This window comes from Rana temporaria, chromosome 6 (assembly GCF_905171775.1).
Source record: "Rana temporaria chromosome 6, aRanTem1.1, whole genome shotgun sequence".
Lineage (NCBI taxonomy): Eukaryota > Metazoa > Chordata > Amphibia > Anura > Ranidae > Rana > Rana temporaria.
Window position 1 is genome coordinate 195,742,144 of NC_053494.1, and position 25,686 is coordinate 195,767,829.

Genomic DNA, 25,686 nt, shown 5'->3' on the forward strand with positions numbered 1-25,686 from the left:
CCCTAGTGTTTTCTCCAGTGCCCTGCATGCAGTTTTATTTTATATATACTGGGCTAGATTCAGTAAGAATCGCCTATCTTTAGGGGGGCGTAGCATATCTCATATACGCTACGCCGCCGTAACTTTGAGAGGCGAGTCCCGTATTCTGAAAGAATTTGCGCCCAAAGTTACGGCGGCGTAGCGTATATGAGTCAGCGTAAGCCTGCCTAATTCAAAATAGGCTAATAGGGGGCGTGTCGTATGCTAATTAATCTTGACCCCACGTAATTGACGCTTTTAACGAACGGCGCATGAAAGTATCCCAATGAGCATGCTCAAAATCACGCCGCAAATAGTCAATGCTTTCGACGTGAACGTAACTTACGCACAGCCCTATTCGCGTACAACTTACGCAAACAACGTAAACTACGCAAAAATTGGACGCTGTCCCGACGTCCATACTTAACATTGGCTACGCCTCATATAGCAGGGGTAACTTTACGCTGGAAAAAGCCTTACGTAAACAACGTAAAACAATGCGCCGGGCGCACGTACGTTTCTGAATCGGCGTATATAACTCATTTGTATATTCTACGAGGAAATCAATGGAAGCGCCACCTAGCGGCCAGCATAAATATGCACCCTAAGATACGACGGCATAAGAGACTTACGCTGCTCGTATCTAGGCAACATTGAGGCGTATCTGATTCTATGAATCAGGCGCCGAGATGCGACGGCCCGCATTCGGAGGTACGACGGCGTATCTGGAGATACGCCAACGTAACTCCTTTATGAATCTAGCCCTTTGTTCTTTCTGCCTGGAAACTTAAGATTGTCCATAGCAATCAAAAAGTGTCCCTTTATGTCAAAAGTAGTTTGAGACCAGCTAGAAAACAGTGATAGTAAATAAGAACACAGAATTGAGCGATAGTAAATAGTGGGGAAATTCATTGTATTATAATAATTGTATTATTATAATTTTTTTATAATTATTTATAGTTATTTCATTATAATTTATGATTTTGTGTTTCAAACGTTATCATACCCGGGATGTCTACTAGACTCTTGTTTGGACAGATTTAAGTGAGTTATTCCTAAGAATTACAGGCCTAAAATATAAAACGCCAAATTTCTATGCAAAACAATTATATGGCTTTGAGACCCAACAATCGGACATAATCATACCGCCAGGGAGGTTAAAGAGGGATTGTAATAATTTGATGAAGATTTTTCTTTTCTTTGTCCACTTTGCCACATCCAATTTTAAAAAGAAAAAAATATGTAAAGTTTTCGATTCGATAGGATCAAAATTAGTCGATTCTAAACATTTTGAAACAAAAAAATCTGTAAATTCAAAGAGAATTAAAAAAAAAGACACAAACTGAATTCCAAATATGAATTCCGAATATGAATCCTGATTGTAGGTTGAACTAATCAACCAAATTTAATGAAAACAAATAAATAAATTAATAAAACTAAACATTTTTTTTTTTGTCATGCACATGTCTAGTGGGACGGGCTTTAACGCCAGGCTGCCACATATATACGTCTGTGGTGCTCTGCTGGTGTGTGCTGTCAGTGATAGCTCACAGTCACCATTTACAATGTCTGTGGGATGGGCTCCTGATCATGTGACACCTGTGACAGCCAATCACAATGCAATAGTAAACTCAGAGATGCACTCAACTTAGATCAGCTATGAAATGCAGCCCCACACTTGCAAGGAATGTCCACCATGCTTCACTGTTACCTACAGACACTCATTATTGTACTGCTCTCCAGTCCTTTGCGAACGAACCATCTCCTGCTACAGCCAATTATTCAAAATGTTGACTCATCAGTCCATTCTGCACCTCAGTTCCAATGTTTTCCTGCATAGTTGAGTCGCTTAGCCTTGTTTCCTTGGCCTATGCATGACGATTTTTGAAATATTTGGTATAGTGAATGAGCATTGTCACCCTAGGACAGGAAATTTGTTACTGGCAGGAATACCAGGTTAAAAAAAGGAAGTAAAGCCTGGAAAAAGAAAGCTAATGCTGCCACCACATCTTATGCCGCTTACACACGATCGGTCCATCCGATGAGAACGGTCTGATGGACCGTTTTCATCGGTTAACCGATGAAGCTGACTCATGGTCAGTCGTGCCTACACACCATTGGTTAAAAAAATGATCGTGTCAGAATGCGGTGACGTAAAACACAACGACGTGCTGAAACAAACGAAGTTCAATGCTTCCAAGCATGCGTCGACTTGATTCTGAGCATGCGTGGATTTTTAACCGATGGTTGAGCCTACTAACGATCGTTTTTTCTATCGGTTAGGTATCCATCGGTTAAATTTAAAACAAGATTGATTTTTTTAACCTATGGATAAATAACCGATGGGGCCCACACACGATCGGTTTGGTCCGATGAAAACGGTCCATCAGACCGTTCTCATCGGTTTGACCGATCGTGTGTACGCGGCATAAATATTGGTAAGCTGCGATATAGTACATTGTTAGATACTCTTTTGATAACAGGTACTTGTTCTCAGCTGCTGCTATCCCATACCAGTCCTACCCACCATAACATTATATCTTGACACTGCTTTGCCATTTATCACAGTTAACAATTACACAGCTTAATCAATTCCGGAGTCTAAATGAAGGTTCTTCAACCGAGGAAGAATAAAATATTTTGTGCTTATGTTTCTGTCATTATGCAGATGCTTTTTGCTCTTTTTCTTCTCATCTGACTCATACCGCTCTCCAATTAAACCTGTTTGAAGCACTTTTTCACTCGATGGAACAGCCCAATAAGGCGACAGGAGATTGCCGTGTCAGCTCTGCTCCCCTAATGTTATTGTAATTGATAACTGCAGCTCGGCAGTTGCCCGTCTTAAAAGCGATATAACATGAAAGAAGATGCCTTTACAATTTGTACTTAACACTAATTGGGCCATCAGAGCTTTAATTAATTCTTTGTTGTATGACATTACTTCTCAGCCAGTAGTGAGGTAGTCAGTGATTTAGTCTTTTAGTTATTGGCCTGAAAGTAGACTCGACATTCCGTCTTCTCTAAAAGACGATGTTTATTATTGCAGGCTGATGTCAAGAAAGATTTTTTTTTTTTTTTATGTAATGAAGTAAATCAGCCAACTATTTTACTACACAATGGTGGTAGTAAGGTTCATGCAACAGTTTTATGTCCACACAATCCTGCAGGCCACACAGGGGGTGGTAGGGGTGGCCATGGATAGATTCATGCAATGCATGAATCTATCCATTAACCGTATAGGGGGTGGCGAGGATAGAGGGGGCGGCACCCAAGCAACCTTAATGCATGGGCCGCTCCTGCAGCCAACGGTCAGTTTGTCAGATTTACATACTTGGAGCTCGCAGTTCATCCAGGTGTGTTAGAAAAGCGAATGAATAATCGCTTCCCTAACACTGAACCACCTCTGCACCAATCAGGTGCTCGGGTCTGTTACCCATAACCTGATTGGCTGAAACGACAGGCATTGCTATTGGATGCCTATCAGAAGGAGAGGACGTCAGGAGACGCATGGAGGACCCCACTAGTTGCCATCACCCTCTGCCCCACCGAGACAGGGTAAGTGCCGGGCAGACGGCGAGCGGGTGGGGGGGGTCACAATGGCGGCATTCAATGGCACAGTGGCAGCATTTGATGGGCACAATAGCAGCGTTTGATGGGCACAGTGGCAGCGTTTGATGGGCACAGTGGCAGCGTTTGATGGGCACAGTGGCAGCTTTTGGGTACAGTGGCAGCGTTTGATGGGTACAGTGGCAGCGTTTGTTGGCGCAATGGCAGCACTTGATGGGCACAGTGGTAGCGTTTGATGGCAGGGTGGCTGCAATTGATGGCACAGTGGCTGCGTTTGATGGCACAATAGCAGTGTTTGATGGCACAATGGCAGGGTTTAATGGCACAGTGGCAGTGTTTGATGCCACCATTTTTTTTTCCTGGGGCCGAGTGTATGTGATTAGCACAGGGTCAATCAGCACTGTCCAGACAGAGGGTCATGGGGTTCTGCAGCCTCATAGCACAATCAGGGGAGAATAAAAAAACTCATCCTACAAGCTTTACCAGACACTGATAGAGGTTAGAAAACTGCTATATACTGCTGATTAGAAAAGGTATTTAGCTCTTTATATGTACTAAAATGATTGCATTTCCATGTTCTGTGTACTGTGGGATACCAGATATAGTGAATGCAGGGTCCTGGGTTTAGTAACACTTTAAGTTTAAATATACCATGTTTGGTTTTATCCGATCAAAGAGTGCAAAAACGTTTATTTTTTAAAAAAAAGCACAACCATCACAGCAAAACACATCACCATACCTTACCATTCACAGAGACCCATATTCTATATGGACACTTTCCATTATCCTTATGGATGCTGGTAAGACTGGTCCAAATGGACCTGAGGCTGCCTACATTGCATTTTTTCCATTTTGATGTGAAGATTGCATGTTTGATGCCTAGCACATGTGTTCTATTTACAATGACTAAAGCCTCCTACACACGTACGGTATTCCTGATGAAAAAAGTCAGCCGGGAATCCCAAGGGGAAAACCGAGAGCCTGCTTGGTAACTTTTTCCCCCTTCACACGACCGGGTTTCCTGACAAGAAAACTGCCATCAGAGCTTTGTTTGGGAATCCAGGCCATGTGTATGCTCCATCGCAGTGTTTCCCATAGAAAAACTGCCGGGTTAAAAAATGCCGGGAATCCCGGCGGGAAATAAGAGAGCTGGTTCTCTTTTTTTTTTTTTGGCAGTTTTCCTGTCGGGAAAACTGCGATGGAGCATACACATGGCCTGTTTTCCCGGCCAAAAGTTCTCATGGCAGTTTTACCAACGGGAAAACCAGTCGTGTGTACGAGGCTTTAAGCTAGACTAACCATGCTTTATTGGAACTGTGCTGCCATCATATGTAAGGACTCTTGTAACAAATCCTTAGGACGTGAAATGGCATGAGTACCATCAGCAATGATCAATATCCATATAGCACTGCAAACTTGTAGACATTGGATGCTACATACATGGCTCAAAGTCATGGCTAGTGTGAGGATTTTGTCACCTCGGACGGTTAATATTATGTGGAAGTGAAACTGTGAAATTTGTGCCAGGAATGACCAATGGAACCCTTCAATGATTTCCACTGATTAAGGGAGACTTTGATGTATATGTTGCTATAAGAGCCAGCTAAAATCCACATTTTTTTACGCTTGAAGCCTCGTACCCACGACCAAGAAACTCGACGGGCGAAACACGTAGTTTTTCTCGTCGAGTTCCTTGTTAGGCTGTCGAGGACCTCGGTGAGCCAAATTTCTCCATTCCCGTCGAGGAAAAAGAAGACATGCTCTCTTTTTGGCTCGACGGGATCCTTCGACAGTTTCCTCGTCGAAAAGTGTACACACGACCGGTTTCCTCGGCAAAAAAAATAAAAACAGCAAGTTTCTTGCTGGTTTTTGCCGAGAAACTTGGTCGTGTGTAAGAGGCCTGATGGATTCACCAAGGCTACAGTGCCTGACAGTGCCTGAATATGCCTGAATATTGATGCACAGGGATTACATCTGCACTCGTGCATTGCAGATTCCTAGTTCTTTACAAGATTTTTACTCCATATTTGCTGTGGACTCATTTTGATACAAAACTACATTTGTTTTCGGGGATGCAAATGCATTTGTTTCTACATTTAGAAAAACTTTTTGATTCCTTGGGCCCTGTGATATGTAATTCCCTTTTGCAGAGGCGTTTGAATGTAGAACTAAAAGCAAAACGTTTGTTTCCATGGGATTGTGCACCCCAGTAACACCCATCATACCATAACATACAGTATCTAAATATTAGTCCACGGGAAAATGTTATGCCATGGGTCCTTTATTGGGTTTAAATAACTTTTAATCGTGAAATAACCCTAAAACTTCATTACACGTTTTGCAGTGTTTTTCCCCACACCTGACTATGCCTAGCATGTAGAGTCCCATTGTTTGCAATTGTACCTGTTCACATTTCAGTGCTCAATCACTTGCTGAATACCCTACGCTCAAAGAAGTACAGCTAGCTAAGCTATTTATTTATTTTTTAATATAAACTGTCATTTTTAGTCCCATAGGCTTCAATAGATAAACCTGTAATGACAGGACACATGGATTTTCTAGTGCATTTTCACACCTAAAGAAACTCCTCTCCTCCTCTCCACTTTCCTCCTCTTGCCAAGCCCAGGAAACAAATACCTAAAGCTTGTTACATGTGCAAAAACATTTGTGAAAATCTTATAAAACACTTTAACCACTTCAATACCGGCCACTTCCCCCCTTCCTGCCCAGGACAATTACAGTTTTCAGCGCTGCCATACTTTGCAGTGGCGGCCCGTCCATAGAGGGCGCCCGGGCGCCGCCCCCCCCCCCTCCCCAATCAGTAAAAAAAAAAAAAAAAAATCTAAAAAAAAAAAAAGTTTATTTAAACATGTCCCTTTAAGGATTTTTTTTTTCCAAAAAAGGTCCTTCGGTGCACTGTGTCCCAGCGCCGGACGCCGGGCACGGTGCTGTGTGAGTAGCGTCACGTCTGTGCAATCGCAGACGAGGCGCTACATTGGCCGGAAAAAAATGCCATTGTGGCGTTCTCCATCGCGCCACTTGCTTCCGGCGCGATGGACTGTGTTGTTATGGCTCGGGTGCACACTTTCTGTGTGCACCCGCACGTCTCTATGCTAGTCCCGACGTCTCAGGAAGAACCGGAAGTGACGTCGGGACTCTCGAGCTCAGTGCGCCTGGAAGCTGAGCTATGCTGCCAGCATGCCTGCAGTAACAGGTATGAACCCCCTCCCTGCCTAATCAAAGTATTGCAAATAGCGGACATGTATGTAATAGCGGGCAAACGGACCCCTTCCTTCACCCGGCTCTTAAAAAAGTAAATAATAATTGGGCGAAAATATCGGCCGCATCGGCCCCCCCCCCCCGCTTATTCAAATGTGTTTTTTTTGTTAATCGAAACCCCCCCCCCCCCCCGCTTATTCATGTTTTATTTTTGGGCTTGTTAAAAATAAAGTATTTGACATTGGTTTTTTTAATTAAACTGGTGGAAATAGCAGCCACAACGGCACCCAAAGCCCCCGTCCAATCCCCCCCCCCCCCCCCCCCCCCCCCCCCCCTCGGGCTTGTTAAAAAAAAAGGATTTAACATTTTTTTTTTTTTTTTTTATTTAATTGGTGTAAATAGCAGCCGTAACGGCACCCAAACCATCCCAACCTCATCCCCCCCCCGCCGCTTATTCGTTTTTTTTGGACCCCATCCAATCATATCTGTGCAACTTCAAGTCACAGTGACTTCGAAGTAGTCCCTGCATTACTTTTGTCCCACTTTGATGTGACTTGAGGTGCATAGACCTCCAGAATACATAGGCATTGCTTCAAGTCGCTGCAAAATCGCAGCAAAAAATTGTGGCAGAATCTTGCGACTTTAAGGCTAACGCAGTCTGAAAGTTTGATGCGACTTAAAGCAATGCCTGTGTATTCTGGAGGTCTATGAACCTCAAGTTGCATCAAAGTGGGACCAAAGTAATGCAGTGACTACTTTGAAGTCGCTGTGACTTGAAGTCGCACAGATATGAACGGTTCTCATTGGAAATCATAGGGTACGACTTGTCATGCGACGTTGAAGTCCCAAGTCGCAGGACAAGTAATGCAGTATGTCTGCAGTCTCTGGTAATCTTGTGCAGTATGTCTGCAGTCTCTGGTCATCTTGTGCAGTATGTGCGCAGTCTCTGGTCATCTTGTGCAGTATGTCTGCAGTCTCTGGTCATCTTGTGCAGTATGTCTGCAGTCTCTGGTCATCTTGTGCAGTATGTCTGCAGTCTCTGGTCATCTTGTGCAGTATGTCTGCAGTCTCTGGTCATCTTGTGCAGTATGTCTGCAGTCTCTGGTCATCTTGTGCAGTATGTGCGCAGTCTCTGGTCATCTTGTGCAGTATGTCCGCAGTCTCTGGTCATCTTGTGCAGTATGTGCGCAGTCTCTGGTCATCTTGTGCAGTATGTCTGCAGTCTCTGGTCATCTTGTGCAGTATGTGCGCAGTCTCTGGTCATCTTGTGCAGTATGTGCGCAGTCTCTGGTCATCTTGTGCAGTATGTGCGCAGTCTCTGGTCATCTTGTGCAGTATGTCTGCAGTCTCTGGTCATCTTGTGCAGTATGTGCGCAGTCTCTGGTCATCTCGTGCAGTATGTCCGCAGTCTCTGGTCATCAAGTGCAGTATGTGCGCAGTCTCTGGTCATCTTGTGCAGTATGTGCACAGTATCTGGTCATCTTGTGCAGTATGTGCACAGTCTCTGGTCATCTCGTGCAGTATGTGCGCAGTCTCTGGTCATCTTGTGCAGTATGTGCGCAGTCTCTGGTCATCTTGTGCAGTATGTGCGCAGTATCTGGTCATCTTGTGCAGTATGTCTGCAGTCTCTGGTCATCTTGTGCAGTATGTCCGCAGTCTCTGGTCATCTTGTGCAGTATGTCCGCAGTCTCTGGTCATCTTGTGCAGTATGTGCGCAGTCTCTGGTCATCTTGTGCAGTATGTCCGCAGTCTCTGGTCATCTTGTGCAGTATGTGCGCAGTATCTGGTCATCTTGTGCAGTATGTGCGCAGTCTCTGGTCATCTCGTGCAGTATGTCCGCAGTCTCTGGTCATCTTGTGCAGTATGTCCGCAGTCTCTGGTCATCTTGTGCAGTATGTCCGCAGTCTCTGGTCATCTTGTGCAGTATGTGCGCAGTATCTGGTCATCTTGTGCAGTATGTCCGCAGTCTCTGGTCATCTTGTGCAGTATGTCCGCAGTCTCTGGTCATCTTGTGCAGTATGTGCGCAGTATCTGGTCATCTTGTGCAGTATGTGCGCAGTCTCTGGTCATCTTGTGCAGTATGTGCGCAGTCTCTGGTCATCTTGTGCAGTAGTCTCTCATAATCTCATGCCCATTTAGAGTCCTTCATAACTAACAGTGTAATTTTTTTGTTTGCGCGATCTGTAAGGCTGCGCTATATACCACGATTTGTGATGCTAGGGTTATATACTCTGTGCTGTGATGCTGAGCTGTATACTCCTGACACTATGAGGGGAAGCAAGTGGAATACAGGGGACGGAGTGAGTGTATTCTATAGGGGGTGTGGCTTATGAGAAGTGGGAGGGACCAAATGTGGAGGGGCGGGGTCTTGCGCCCCCCCATTCTAAAATGTCACCAGCCGCCACTGCAATGACAATTGCGCGGTCAACACTGTAAGCAAACTCAATTTTCATAATTTCCTTCTCACAAATAGAGCTTTCTATTGGTGGTATTTGGGGTTTTTATTTTTTGCTAAACTAAAAAAGACTGCTATTTTTGAAAAAAAAAAGCTTTCTGTTATGAAATTGGGATTTCTCCTTCACTAATGGGCACTGATGAGGTGGCACTGATGGGCACTAATGAGTTGGCACTTATAAGATGGCACTGATGAGGAGGCACTAATATGTAGAATTGATGGGCACTGATAGGCGGCACTGATATGCAGCACTGATAGGCGGCACTGGTGGGCACTGATATGTGGCACTGATGGGCACTGATAGGCAACACTGATATGCGGAATTGATGGGCACTGATGGGCACTGACAGGTGGCACTGATGGGCACTGACAGATGGCACAGATAGGCAGCACTGATGATGATGATGATAGGCATTACTGATGGGCACTGATTGGTATTTTACATGGGCACTGACAGGCATTACTGATGGGCACTGGTTGGCACGTTAATGGGCACTGATTGTCACTTTGGGCACTGACTCCACTTTAGTGGGCACTGACTGGTAGCTGATGGGCACTGATTGGTAGATGTGGTGGGCACCTCTGATGGGGGCTGCGCTGATAATCGATGAGCTGATTATAGCGCAAACCCCCCCCCCCCCCCCCCCCCCCCCCCGACAGGAGAGCCACCAATTGGGACCAAGAAAAGCTGTTTACTGGCACTTCCTGGTTACATGTTGTGATCAGCTGTGATTGCTCACAACTGATCACGTGGTAAAATATCTTATGTCATAGGCTCTTTTGGTTAAAAATGCTTCAAAATCACCAGGAATACACTCCATTAATTCTTTGTTATTAATACAGGCTTAAAGTGGAATCAACCGCTCACATATACCCAGGGAAGGGAACAGCCTCAGATGATACACAGAGATGAAACAAATCTCCCATCATAAGTTTTACATGTATATCTTCTGTCTTCAGCTTTATTTATTCTTTAGAAAGTGCACATTGTGTTAGGAGATTTTATCTTTCTGTTTAACACTGGGTGTGAAGCCTGGGCATACAGCCAAGACAGCTGATTGGAGGAAAGCCCCCATATACACATAGGCAAAAGAAGGAAGGAATTGACAGAGCTTTGCTGTGACAAGACAATTTCTCTGCTAATCTATTTATAGCAACCTCCCTGACACAAATTTCAGGCTGGTTTTATCATATGTGATGGAGAACTTGTCAGTTATAATGCTGATAACAGAGCAACAAAACAGCAGAAACACACGGGACTCAGGGCTTTGGAGAGGGATAAGAAAACACTACAGATGTATGTGGTAGGTCAAATTTCATGAATCAGGTTTACATCCACTTTAAAGCATTTACTGTTTTTCCTTGGACCGGATTGTGTATACGTTACAAAGTGAAGCTTCATCACATTTACTAAGCTCTGGGGAAAATGAGTGCAACTGCACTTGCAAAGTGCCCAATCTGGGGTTGATTTACTAAAGGCAAAAAGACTGTACGCGTGACTGTGCAAGTGCAATTTCTCCAGAGCTTAGTATATGAGCAGAAGCTCTGCTGACTTCCATCATTCAATCATTTGTAAGCAAATATGCTGTGTTTTTTTTGTTTTTTTTCTGGCACTTGATTGGGTTTTCTTTTCAAAATGAAGCTTTACCTTCAAAAAATTACATTAAAAATACTAGCAATAACTTACAAAGCCATCCACAACTCTGTCCCCAGCTACTTCACTAACCTAGTCTCAAAATATCTACCAAATCATCCTCTTCCTAAGACCTCCTGTGCTCTAGCTCCCTCGTCACCTCCTCCCATACTCGCCTCCAGGGTTTCTCCCATCCTTTGGAATTCCCTACCCCAATCTGTCCAACTATCTCCAACTCTATCCACTGTTAGGCGATCCCTGAAAACTCCTGGGCATGCTGCTTAGGGAGAGTCTACCTGAATTTGGAGATTAGGCCCGGGTTTTAGGCGTAAAGCTAACCACGCCTGTAAGGAGGGAAGCGGGTCCAAAACAGTGTGCCAAGAGAGGAACTCTGTTACTAGAGGTGTCACCCATAAATCTGTAGATCTGGAGCCTCAAAGAGTAACTGGTAAATCATCTAATGTAAGATACAGAATAACTGTGGCTTGAAGACCAATGTTCTATATATTGGAGAGTGGAGTATGGAGCCATGTGTATCTGGATCCCTTCCCCTCTGTCCTTATTTAAAAAAACTCAAACCACCACAAAAATGACAAGTGCCCATTGTTGTACATTCCCCACTACACGCTAAGCAAGCAATGATGAAGTAAATATCAACCTATACATCCGCCAGGAAGTAGGGCACCTCCACAAGTGTCCCTTATGTTTTTTACTTGAACATAGTGATCTTCATAGTCATATGTATTTTTCCTCTTGACGGTAAAGACTTTTATCACTGCTGATGTCAATGTAAGTCACATATTTACAGCTTCCAAAATTGGTTATGTCTCAGTTTTTTCAGCTATAAATTCCCTGCACTTCAGATAAGTATTGATGTCTAGCAAGATATTTTACAAACATCCAAGTCCTGTTTATAGTACAAGCACTATACCTACTGTAAAATTCATGTATTTACAGCAAGGTGTCATTTAGGTTGACTGCGTCTCTACATAATATATCACTAAACCAAGTAAAATATGATCAAATCATGGCTTGCAGTAAACGATTTTGGCTGTATTATTTTGTAATATTTGTGATTATGAAATTTATATATGTGTTCTTATCTATGGAGAAGCATAGCTGAGAAAAAATGTGGTATATGTGATGGGAACAACGGTTGGGCAACTCTTGGCAGGCCAATGAAGATATCTCACCCCCACACCCCCAAAGTCCCATGAAGATGATTGCAGGCCCACAGGGGATCTTAAGCTATGCCAGGCAGTGGGCAGGATTTCCTTGCCCTGCACATGGGGGTACCTTTTTATGTGGAGTGCACTCATCAATGCTTATCGTGTACCTGTGTGAAGATTGGAATGTTGTTCATGCCTCTCTTGTACCTCTGGCCCAACACTCATGATGGTGGAGACAGAGAGTGTGAGGGCACAGAGTGGCACGAGTGCTGGAGTAGCTGACTAGCAAATTCCGCTCTATAAGTGGATGGAGTTGGGGGTATGCAGGCAGGGACCAGTGGCAGCTGTGCAGTGCACGTCTAGGAAGCAAGCCAAGGTCTGTAACAGCTGAGCAGCACAGTACAGAATCAACAGGCAAAGGTGAGTCCAGTAAACAGGCCAAGGTCAGAGAGATCAGATGAATAAGGTTATTGCAGAAGCAAAGTCCAGGAAAAAGCCGGGTCATACACAGGTAGACAGGTTCAATGGATCGAGTCTCTGGAATACAGGTACAAGCTGAAGACCATTCAGCAACTGCTACAACAGACACTGGGCTCCAATGTTCACACAAATGCGAGCATGTTGAACTGGAAAAGTACATCTATTGCCGCTTTGCCTAGAAGTATAAGCATGGGAGCAATGCACACACGCACGAATAAGAGCATAAGCCCGTACTGGTTTTCTGGTGCTGGGAATCTGGTTAACCTTACAAAGCTTCATGCCCTGACCCTATCTACAACTATTTGGCTGCCCAGGCATACCTTTAAAGGTGACAGTCCGTAGCTGCATGTTCCATGTCCTGGCTGTCTTCAGAATCACTGGTGCCTCCAACGGACTGGAAGGTGCAGCAGACCTATGTCATGTCTCTTCAGAGAGTCCCCAAAGTAGCTGGAGATGACATCTTTGTGCTTTTCTTTGTCTACTTGCCATGCAGCAGCTCTCTGTGTGCAGAGCCCTCCCTTCTTTTATTTACAGCACAGGGGAGAGGGAAGAGCTAAAAAAAAGACCAGGAAATACAGAGGCGGCTTTAACCCTTCCCAGACTGGGCAGCCTCAGTTGCTAACAGAAAGCATTCCTTGTGTAATCAACCTGCCTACACATCGCTAATACACATGCTCTCTGTGAGCACTGTAAAAACTGTATGTCAAATCAGCTACATACAGTATACAGTTTGGGGAACGGTATGGGGACATCACACTCCTGAAATAAAATTGAGATGGGCTGAATGTTTCTCAGCCATTCACAGGGGAAAAAAATACATTATGAATGAATACAAAGCTTCCTCTCATTGGCTGAGGTAGAGATCCCGATGTCACCCACCCACCTCTCCACCTCAGACATTCAGAGGAAGCGTTGTATTTTATGACAGAATACAAGGATGTTTCTGATTGGCTGAGGTGGAGAAGAGGATGGACAAAGCTACAATTTCCATCTCTCTGCCAATGAGGGTAAACCTTGTACTCATTCATAAGATACAGAGCTTACTATGAATAGCTGAGCAGCACTCAGTCTGACTCAATTTTGTTTTGGGAACGTAATAGGAAGGGAGTAAAAAAAAAAACTAAATACATATGCATTACTCTATGTACACCCGTCTTTATTGATTCTCTTTAATTACCAGTACTATAGGCTGACCTGTAGGTACTGAAGGTACTAGATAAAAATCGTAGTTTACAACCACTTTAACGCTGAAATTTAGGTATGGAGATTTTGTCATAGTTACATTGGTCCAGCTTGGATCAATGTAAGTAGGCATGTTTGATTCCTTGCTGATTCCTTGGGCCACTGCTACTAAAGAGATCTCTACAAGCTCCCTGATCCAAGGCTGAACAGCTGCCTGTTGTAATATTAATATAGATGTGTAGGTATTTAAAATATCATGTTATATATATATATATATATATATATATATATATATATATATATATATGACATGGTTTACATACAGGCATTCAAGGTTACACATCAAATGGTGTTTGCTGACCAAAAGGGTTAGTGGTCAAACGACACGTATCAAAAGGTACAGAGGACTCTTTGATGTGTTAATCTTATCTAAGACGACCTAGGTGTGTGAGATGGCCTGGTATTTCCTTACAAACATAAGGAAGTATTTATTGATGATAATTAAACTTGTGGGGTATTCATTCAATAGGAACATTTGGTTGACCCCCCCCCCCCCCCCAGGGTCAGACCAGTATTTGAGTTAGTCAAGCTGGCATTCTTTCTAGTTTTGTCACTCTGATATGAATATCGCACAGGTCTAGGAAAAGATGGGATTCTGAAATACTCTGTTGGATCTTTGTATCGTCTGTGGACTTTGGACTTTGTATGTTATTGAAAGTTAATTAAATTTGCGTTCTCTGGAGAATCGGTGTGTTGCTGCGAAACAACTTAATTTATGGTCATCATACTAACATCTAAGATATCAATTATTTAACCGGAGTACTGGGCACTATACTACACATCTAGATCACTACACTGCCCTGCTGCATTGGAGGCATAGGTGGTCACTCGTTTGGCATGGGCACCATTCAAACAGCACCTTGCATTATTTTCCATTACTGCAAAGCGTTCTCTGCTTAGATAAGATGGAAAGGCAGGCAGTAATTTTCCATTATCTGCAGATAAAACATTCCTATTTTTCTTGTTTTAAGGTAGAGGCAGTATCAAATCAGACTCTGTATTTAACAAATCTCTTTGAAAAACCCCAAAGGCAAGGGCCTCATTTCTGAGATTTCTTCATATTCAACCGATACGCTTTTGTACATGTCAGAATGGGAGACGGAATGATTTTTGGAGCCTGGGGTCTTGGATTACGATGAATGCGTGTTTTACCTTATGAAATGCACAAGGTCTCTTAATATTAGGGAAACCATTGTAAAACTCTTCACTAGGTGGTAGTGGAACCGGTTAGAGTCCATTCCATCTTCCCTACAGTATAACCCCTATGCTTTAGAGGTTGTCAGTCTTCTGGCAGATTTCTCTATTTGTTTTTGTTCCCATGTGGTTCCAGTTTGGAGAAAGCTGACTGCCTTTGCCTCTACGATAACAGGTGTTCAGTTTTCGCTTACCCCAACTCATTGTTTATTTTCTCCCATTGTAGAGGCTGCTACATTATAGATGAGACTAATCCATACAATATGTGTAGCCATCTATTGGGTAGTTGCTTCACATAGGAGAACTCCCTCAGTTCCACTCTCCCAAGTTTCACTCAGAGTGGATTCCATAGGTGGAGTAGATAAACTCTTTCACACCCTTTATCACACTATGCCTCATTATGATCGTAAATGAACACCTCGGTTTGATCAATACATCTTTGAATGATTCAGTCTTGATATTTAGTACGGCATATGTCTTAGTATGTTATAGTGACTGTAAAGCCTTTTTTTTAACACACATGTTATACTTACTTTCTCTGGTGCAGTGGATTTGCACAGAGCTACCCCATTTATTCTCTTCTTGGGTCCCTCTTCTGTGATTCTGGCCCCTCCCTCCTGTTCAGTGCCCCCACAGCAAGCAGCTTGTACGTTGCTTTGCCTGCCCGTGCTATTCTACCAACGTATATGTACATTAGGCAGTCGGCAAGCGGTTAAGCTGGACCAATGTACGGTAACTATGTAAAAATTGCCATACCTAAACTTCAACTTTAAATGTTCAATGATTTCCACAGAAAATACTTTCCGTGCTCTCCCTCTCTATTCCCAAAATGCAAGTAAAAGTTTACAGTGTGCTCCATTAGTTAAACTTTTTTATTCTCAAGTTCTCAAGTACACCTGTTTCATCTCCCGCTCACTGTTTGACCCTTTGTCGTCATACCGAACGGATTTTCTTTTTCCAAAAAAAAATGTTCATAACAAAGGATCAGAAGTGTATGTTTTTCAATTATTGATTTGTTGCATGTCTCTTCTAGGGGAAAGTCAGATGAAGATCAGAATGAATATATTTATAGCTTGCATCTCTCCTTTAGGATGTAATCCATCTTCGTTAAATTCAGTAAAAGTGATAGATGGTATTTGGCAGTGTAATGATGGGAATCGCTCTTGCATTCCCTTTGTAAATCATAAGATATTGTCTGCTGTTGTGTAGATGTTTAATCAGCTGCTCTAGTGTCCGTTACTGATGGAACGTGAGATGTCAGAGCAGGTGAATAGCTCGTGTTTATTAATTCAATGGCAAATTAGCTTTGCATTCATTTAGACGATACCCGGTATTTGTCAGGAACTGGGAGCTTGCTCTCTGATTACGCTAATGTACTTGTGTTTAATTGCCAGTCATCTCGGAATGTTCAAAGGATGGTCAACTTTATAGATCTAATGTAATTAGGTAAATTCAATAAACCACTGGAAACCTTTACATTTCTGTAAAGTGAGAACATCGGGAAAAGCAAACCTCTTATTAATGGGAAATTGGTTTCTTTAAAGTATTTTATTTTTTTGATATGTAAATGTTTTTTGTTTAAAAGGACTCCGTAAAGAAGAATGTACATATTTACCTTTCCCACCACCTGTGTTACTGAACCCAGCTCTATTGATGAGAAATGGTCCCCTTGATGCCTCCTGGTAAACCAACACTTTTAGTATTGCCGATTTTATGGGCTCCTCGCAACTCTCATTGGTTCCTCCTGCTGATCTTCACAACCCTGCAGCCTCCTGTAATGATGTGAAGGTCAGCAGAAGGAACTAGTGACAGCTTCTGGGGACCCAGTAGATCCACACCCATTTGCGCTGGGGGTATTCCCCGCCCAGCAGCTGCATGTATATAAGGGATTGTATATGTGCAGTTGCAGTGCGGGGGAATTTTCAGCACATGTTATTGGGCTATTACAGATAACAGCTTCATGGCGAGGTCTGCCACATGGGTTCGGAAGAGCATCTGAATATGCTTAAGCTCCTCTTTAACTCCTAGGTGGCAACACTATGCAAATTTCCGGCATCTCGGCGGGTGGGCCTTGGCGCCGTGCGCCTGCCTATTTGCGTACTAATTAGCCAACACAGCTGTTCCGAGAGCATGCCCTGTGGTTACCGACGGCTAATGGAAAGTTCCCAATTGCTTCTTTCCGATCATGTGATCACCGTGACAGTCAATCATGATGGTCAAATGATCATAAACCCTGCCTCTACCTCCCGGCATCTGAAACCGCTTAAAAGGCCTGGGAGGCACAAAAGGGTTAAATTCTTTCCAACACTGAAGGGCTTTTTTTACAGTAAAAGCTGTGAAAATGTGGATCCTACTTTCACTGAAGACAGTTCTAGCCCAGTGTTTCTCAACCTTTTTTCAGTCAAGGCACTAGGCTTGATTCACCTGCTGGCTGTATATATTTTTGGGCAATGTTTAGGCTTTTTGCCAAGGCACCCCTGAAGAAACCCAAGCACCCTGCTTGAAAAAGTCTGTTCTAGCCAACTCTGCAAATTGTAAAAAAAAAAAGACTGGGTTTTTGGTCAAACCTGAGGAACATGTCTGATGATGCACTGCATGCAAACTGCATTGAGCTAATACCTTTGTCATTTCCGGTGGAGATCTGACATCAGTTCCAGTTTACTTCCATTTGCTTGGAACGCATGCCAACTCTGCATTGTGAGCAGCGGTGCTGATAGTATTCACAGAGGCTATACATTTTGGTGCTGCTTAAAGCACCATATAAATGTGTGCGAGTTTGTATGTTTTTATCTATTGATTCTGAATAAAAATGAGAATATTATTTTATTTTGCTTGTGGCTTCCTTTGGCAATGAGAGGATATTGAGGCTGGAGTTCCGGTTGATGGTGGATTTATTCCACGTATGTATCTCCATTTGAAAGGGAGTTAGGTCCTGGGGGGCCATATAAGCACTTTTATCAAATTTCATTGCACAAGAGAATTTAAAGTCCTGGTGGGTAAGATCATATGGATATGGACTAGAAGATTATGTATTTTTATGTTTTCTGGAAGATTTAACCTCTTTACCACCGGACTTGTTTTTCAGATTCGGTATTTACGAGACTAAAACAGTTTTTTTTGCTAGAAAATTACTTAAAACCCCCAAACATTATATATATTTTTTTTCTAACACCCTAGAGAATAAAATGGCAGTCATTGCAATACTTTTTGTCACACCATATTTGCGCAGCGGTCTTGTAAGCGCACTTTTTTTGGAAAAAAATCACTTTTTTTAATTAAAAAATAAGACAACAATAAATTTGGCCCAATTTTTTTACATATTGTGCAAGATAATGTTACGCCGAGTAAAATGATACCCAACATGTCACGCTTAAAAATTGCGCCCGCTCGTGGCATGACGTCAAACTTTTACCCTTAAAAATCTCGATAGGCGACGTTTAAAAAATTCTACAGGTTGCATTTTTTGAGTTACAGGGCTAGAATTATTGCTCTCGCTCTAATGATCGCGGCGATACCTCACTTGTGTGGTTTGAACACCATTTTCATATGCGGGCGCTACTCGCGTATGCGTTCGCTTCTGTGCACGAGCTCGTCGGGACGGGGCGCTTTAAAAACATTTTTTTTTGTTTTCTTATTTATTTTTATTTAGTTTATAATTTTTTTACACTGAAATAAAAAAAAAATTGATCACTTTTATTCCTATTACAAGGAATGTAAACATCCCTTGTAATAGAAAAAAGCATGACAGGTCCTCTTAAATATAAGATCTGGGGTCAAAAAGACCTCAGATCTTATATTTAGACTTAAATGCAAAAAAATAAAAAAAAAATTGAAACTGTCCTTTTTTCAAATGACAGAAAAAAATGTTGCTTTAAGACGCTGGGCAGGACTGACGTTTTGACGTCACTTCCGGCCAGCAGAGCTATGGGGACGGGTGAAGGAAAGTTTTCCTTCACTCGCAACCCCAGTCACTTGCCGAACGGACCCGATCGCCTCCTCCGCTACCGACGGCTCCGGTAAGCGGCGGAGCGCGTGGGAGAGCGGCGAGAGGGGGGAGCCCTCTCCCGCCACCGATAATGGCGATCTCGCGGTGAATCCACCGCGGAGACCGCCGTTATCGTGTACAACACCGCCCACTGAAAATATGGATACCTTGGTTGTGGCAGCAGCTGCTGCCGTTACTGAGATATCCATCTTTAAAAAAAGGACGTCTTTTGGACATGGGGCGGTGGTCAAGAGGTTAAACATTGTATTACTTTTGTGGAATATGATTTGTATATTTTTATCTTTACACTTTTCACATTTTTAGTGTGGGTCACACTTAAAGGGGCAGCTGTACTTTGAATACACAATTAATTAGTTGGCGCCTTCTTATCACATTTATGGTATATTCCTTGGTAGCTACAACAAGAAGTTTCTTGGCACTGAACTAATGATGGCCAAAAAATATGATGCAGCTGTGCAATGTATGGTATAAAGAGTTCTATAAAGTTGGCCTGCATCTGTTCTATATAAGCTAGCAGTTCTGTATCCACAATTGGCTACCATGACATAAAGGAATAATTTGCATGGTGACCAATCACTGACCTTAATTGAGCAATAATCCCTTTACTTTTGTATGTGTGCCCGAAGAGATGGCGTGCTTTCTGTTTTAAGAATACTCTGCTGCACTTTAGTGAAGTTCTTCTTTGAATCCATGACTCTTCTAAAAGGTGAAGGAATATATAAATATTCAAAGTGATGTACAGGAAGAACATTGGGATCTTCTGTATGCAAAGTATCGATCTGGGAGCTTTTGAATGTAGAAGATGGCGTTTTACAGCTACATGACTTTTATACAGATGCGCAGATGTTCGCAGGTCTTTTTCTAAAGGTACAGCTTCTCTGCACCTCCTCTTGCCAACCTCAAGATGTGGCGACTAAATAGTATCTGAAATCCTAATAAACTTGTATGTATTTGCACAAAAAAGAGAAAAATAACACTTCTGTATTGCTGGCATAACCTTTGGTGCCCATTTGTTGCTTAATAGTGTCTTAAAATTCTGGATGAACCCTCTGCACACTGCTATATAACCTTTCCACCAATCTCTGTAATTAAAAAAGGGATTGTTAGTCCACACATATTGCAATGCATGTTTAAGCTGGCCAAATGTGACAAAGTAATCCCTCTATGGCCCGTCCCTACTCTGCTCTGCAAAATGAAAATGCTCCAGTGGATATGATGCCAATATAGGGCAAATTAAAGTTGGCAGAGATCTACAAGGTTCAGGTCTGGCCACTAATCTAAAATGCTAAAGAAATAAAACATGTGCTCAATTCCCAATGGCTTGTACATGTATATAATCTGTAAGGGGCTAAAGGAGTGTGACCACATTTTAACACTAGAAATTCTGGATGAGCCCTCTGCATATTGCTATATACCCTTTGTAGCAAACTCTGCAATAAAAAAACAGGGATTTTTAGTTCACACATATTGCAAAATATGTTTAAGCTAGCTAACTGAGTCTTTATGGCCAGTCCCTACTCTTCTCTGCAAAATGCAAATGTTTCAGTGGATATGGTGCCAATATGGGGCATATAAACACAAGTTGGAAGAGATCTACAAAGTTCAGGTCTGGCCAGTAACCTGCAATGCAATAGAAATATAATATACCTGTGCTCACATCTAAATTGCTTGTACATTAACAGTATTTAAGGCCCCCAGAAGAAAAAAGTCAAATTCCAATATTTTTTATAGCCACCCTAGTATGAAAAAGTTTTCAAACAAATGCTTATCCTCTCCATGCTTTAGGGCTGTCCTTGGAATATTCCTTCATGTTCCATCACTGCTTATTTTTGAATGTTGAATAACAACATCCAACTGTCCACTGTAGCCACCATCAGGAAACTTTCCCGAGAAATGCTATGCAGACATCATTAAAGTGCATCTATTTAGACAAGAAGTAGCTGCAAAAGGCTGAAGGTGTATAACAAAACTGAGATGAAAAAAAAAAAGTATTTTATACCAAAAAAAAAAAAAATAATTGGCATCTGCTTATGATATACCGTGATTTATCAAAATTACAGCATAGTTCTACGTTAAGATGCAAGTGAAAGTCACAAAGAGAAATCAATTTGCTTATCAAATACTGCATCACGGAACGCAAAAGCCAATAAATTAATTTGAATGCATAAAGCCCCATAGGGTGATCCTGAATGCATAAAGCTCCTTTAAATATGCATACGCACATCTGTCGTGTTCTTGCTATATGTTAATCAGTACATATGCAGCATGTAATGGTTTAGTGCGTGCAGATACATAAGATGTATAAAATAACACAGTTTTCTTTAATCAATATTTCAAGTATATATATGCACATGAACATTTTGATTCGTTAAGCTGTCAAAGAATATACAACTTCTATAAGATAAAGTAACATCTGTTTCTTCCCGATGGTGGCACAAGTGGCTTCTTGCTGACTTGGCATGAAAGTCTCAGTCGACGAGGATCTGTCAAAGTCATTTTGCAGAAAAGGTTTAGGAAGTGTCAGGAATAATGAATATGTACCTCACAGGCACAGCTAAGGTTGCAGACTTTCTTCTTCATACAGTTATGAACTGTTAGAATGAAGGTCACCAACTTTGTGGATCGGCGTTAGAATAAGTGCTAAGATAACAAATTTGTGTTAAGTCCTGCCCTCTTGTGTCGTTAGATTAATAAATGTCAGGTGTTTTATCTGCTAAAGGAAATGCAGAAACCTTTCTTTTGATAAATGTTCCATCTTGTATTAATGGGCTTTAAATCTGTTTTATTCCATTATGAACGGTTACAATTGGCACGTAATGGAAATTGTTCAAATGCTCATATTACAATGTACATAGAGCATAATTAATTAGACTTAATGTGTTATTATAATTATAAGCTATTATATTGAAGATGATTTCATGGTGCTAAGTAAATGCTCTTTACTCTAGATAGCCTACCTAAGCAAAATGTCTTGGTGTTAATCAGTAACTAAGCTGTTGGCCTAGTCAGTATCCATTTTCTTGTAGAGAACAGGAATGTGTGGATGTTTGGTGCCATTTGCTATGTAGGAACAAGAATACAAACCCTGGGAGACTTGCCCCAAGTCAGATTTTTCTGGATAAATAATGGGACTGTCTCCTGAAAATTCAGAGTTTTGAATATCTAGAGCAGTGGCCAAATGGTGTTCATTTTATGCCTTTAACCAGCCCCTGGGGAACTAGGCCTTCTAATATCACTAAGACCCATTGACACTTATAATGGGGCATTACTCCTCCCACTGACCCAATGATGGGGCACTGCTCCTCCCACTAACACCAATGATGGGGTATGCCCCCTGTTTATATGAATGATAGGTCACTATTCCTCCAACAAATGCCAACAATGAAGCATTGTTCCTTGCATTGACACCATTAATAGGTAATTAGTTCTTCTCCAACCAACCACATACACTGGAACTTTTTTTTTAACTCTGACTACTTGCCAACCCTGGGGCAGTTCTTTCTCCCACAGGCTACAGTCTTCCCTTTAGGTTTTGAAGGACAAGGACTGGGCCTTTGTTAAGAAAGTTTGAAGACCCCATAAGTGAATTTGCCTGTTATTAGTGTGGGGTATTTCATTTGTTAATCAGCTTTTTTGCATAAATGATCAACGTGGCATAAATATATAATTGTAAATTAAAAAACTCTAACACTGCTACATATATACCTTCAATAAACTTGGATTATATTTTCAACATTCAAGACGGTAGTTTGGTTCCTCTACAATGCTAATTTGATCTGAATCAAAACAACAAAAAAAATAATATATAACATATTTTCAATATAGTCCTATTAACTCCTGCCCCATTGAAGAGGCAGTAGATATTTTCTTCCAGGTTGTCTGACAGCGTGAAGTAATATGATTTTTTTTAATGGTGTTTTTAACAGATGTGGGCTCTGTGGAAGGTCTGGCATATCACCGAGCATGGGATACTCTTTACTGGACAAGCTCCACAACCTCATCCATCACCCGCCACACGGTAGATCAGAGTCGGAGAGGGGCCTTCAACAGGGAGGCTGTTATCAGCATGTCAGAAGATGACCACCCCCACGTCCTCACCCTCGATGAATGCCAGAAGTATGCAAATTCATTCAAATTCTTTCTAATTTATGTCTTCAAACTTTAAAAAAAAAAATTAAGTTTCTTGTGAACAGATGTTCCAGATGCATGAACGGTTTATGATATATTTTGTGTTTAACCTTTTTTACAGGATAACATATTTCTAGCAATTGGCCAATTAACATCTGCCAGATTTCTTGTGACACCTATAATTTATTTTTTTCCTTGCATGTTCTTCACTTTATTGCCAGATTATGTCTTTCTTGTACTATAAGAAAGAATAGTATTTGTTACTACAAAGCGCAAAATAATTTCTGCATTTTCCCAATAATTTACAGGCACCAAATGTCTAAAGAAACAGTACATTACTTAAGGGTTAATCTACCTATAAGTGATATTTATTATATAGATGTGAATATGATAGAACGAGTCACCCATTGCTTAATTTATCTCCTGATGACTTCAGTGGCTATCTGCCATAGAACTGACAGGTGTTTAAAACAACTTTTGCTGTTCACCTTTCTCCATTTGTAAAATGTTAAATCAATTAAACATCTAGCATTAAAAGTGGATCCTTTGTAAGGAGCATATGAAGGCCTGGAACATAGAACCCTATTCCCACGATTTTGAGTATTTTCAAGTGATTTTGGAACTTTTTTGATGTTCTTACACGTTTCATCCATTTTAAGTCTTGAGCAATTTTGTTTTAGCTAATAAAAATCAAGGTTCCTAGAAGGAAAATAGGCAAGAAATTGCATGTAAAAACATGTTATGCTCATTTTCAGACACTCCCATTGATGTCTATAGGAGACAAAAATGTGCCATTTTGGCCCAAATCACTCAGATGTAAATGGACACCATTGTATTAATGGGAATCTTGATGTTGAGTGTTTTAGTGCTTATAAAAATGTGTTTCAAAATACTCAAGTGTGAATGAGTTTTTAGAAAAATGTAGTTGGACAACAACATCTGCAGAAAATCAAATATAATTATGTGGCCCCGTCTTTCAAAGGGTACTCCACTTTTTAAACAAAACCAATATCCTTAAATCGATAAGATAATTCACTTAATGCCTTGATGGGTAAATGTAAGTCTGGAGGAGTGAACTAACCTAGGCAGACCATCCTATGTAATACCCATAAGTGAAGCTTAACCTTTATAATTGAAATAACTGGAATCCAAAGAATATGGCTGGGTCGGGGACAGTCAGGCTGATGAGGAAAGGCCTAGATAATTCTGAATGTTCTTCAGCCAGAAAATGAGGCATCTTCCAGTGCATTCTGTGGGAAGCGCCCAGTGTGTAGTTCAATAAGAGTCAGATATTTCAATACTGGTGAGGAGTCTGTACAACTATGCCAGCTTGAGGACAAGGCTTGGGTTTAGCTTTAAAGTCTATGTTGTAATCTATAGTAATCAATATGTCTGATAGTGAATTACTTAGTATCAGCGGCTAGAGAGATCAGTGAGGACTAGTTTTGAAGTTCTTTTACCATTTGTTAAGACTTAGGTGAACTTTCATGACTTCAGTAGGCAAGCAAAAACAGCTACAAGCTAAATTTAGAAATGTTGACATTTCAACATTCTATACATACACAACAGAACAAAAGCTTCACAGCAGATGTGTTCAAACTGCTACTGTAGCTTCTGACTTGAATTCCATGCTGTCTGTGAGTGCCATAATACCAAGGCTAGCCTTGAACATGATACGGTGGTCAGACGACCTGGCTACTTAGAGGATTCTTCTTACAAAACACTGTCGATAAACATGCCTCATTGGTTGTTTTGCCACACCAACTGATTATGGAGGGAAAAAAAATCAATTACCCAAAATAGATTCTCATGGAAGATAACTATTATTTCCCTGAAAACACTCATACACTTATGCAAAAGGATTGTGAATGGCTATGAAAGTAACTTTTTAGAAGAGTGGCTCTTCAAACCTCTGTGTCTTGTCTTGCCAGCCTAGAGATACATTGTTAAAATGAATCTTAAAATCCTGTTAACAACAAGACTTTTAAACGCTCTATCAAGTCTGGATAATTAATATATACTATATTGCTGTACACTTGTACTATACAATTATATTTGAAACTGTGAAGAAACCATAGGCATCTTTTAGTTTTCCCTATTGCTGTGATTGGTTGCCTTGATTTAAAGAATGTCTAGTCGGAAGGTATTCTTTAGCTTTTCTGAAGAAAGAATCTAAGCCACAATTTTGCTTAGACATGTGCTCTTTAATGTAAATCAGAAATAGGTTTATTGTGCATTTATCAGTGTAAATCTAAACATTATGACCCTACGTCTAACAAGATAGTATAGTAAAGCACTGAAACAGTTAATTTCACGTTAATTGATTTCTATCAAATTTTTATTTATTTTTTGTGTGAAATGTAATATATTTAATGACCCTAGAATAAAAGATCCAACAGAACATAGACATCTCAGGAATATCCCCAATGAATCCAAACCCATCAACTCCTTAAAGGGTTTTTCAATAACCACCTCAGCGTTTTGCGTTATTAGTTTTAAAGCCTAATGACCCATTGCCACATTATTCACATTGAGAAGAGCCATGTGTTTTTCTAAATGTAATCATGTCAGCCCG

General features: G+C 41.4%; 1 protein-coding gene across 1 annotated transcript in view; it reads left to right on the plus strand.

The window, feature by feature from the left end:
- Positions 1-25,686, plus strand: part of LRP1B (LDL receptor related protein 1B) — a 1,757,966-nt gene that overhangs the window by 1,364,245 nt on the left and 368,035 nt on the right. Inside the window, exon 42 of the mRNA XM_040358043.1 lies at positions 22,910-23,099. Coding sequence (XP_040213977.1) covers positions 22,910-23,099 — 190 coding nt within the window. The remainder of the gene's footprint in view (positions 1-22,909; positions 23,100-25,686) is intronic.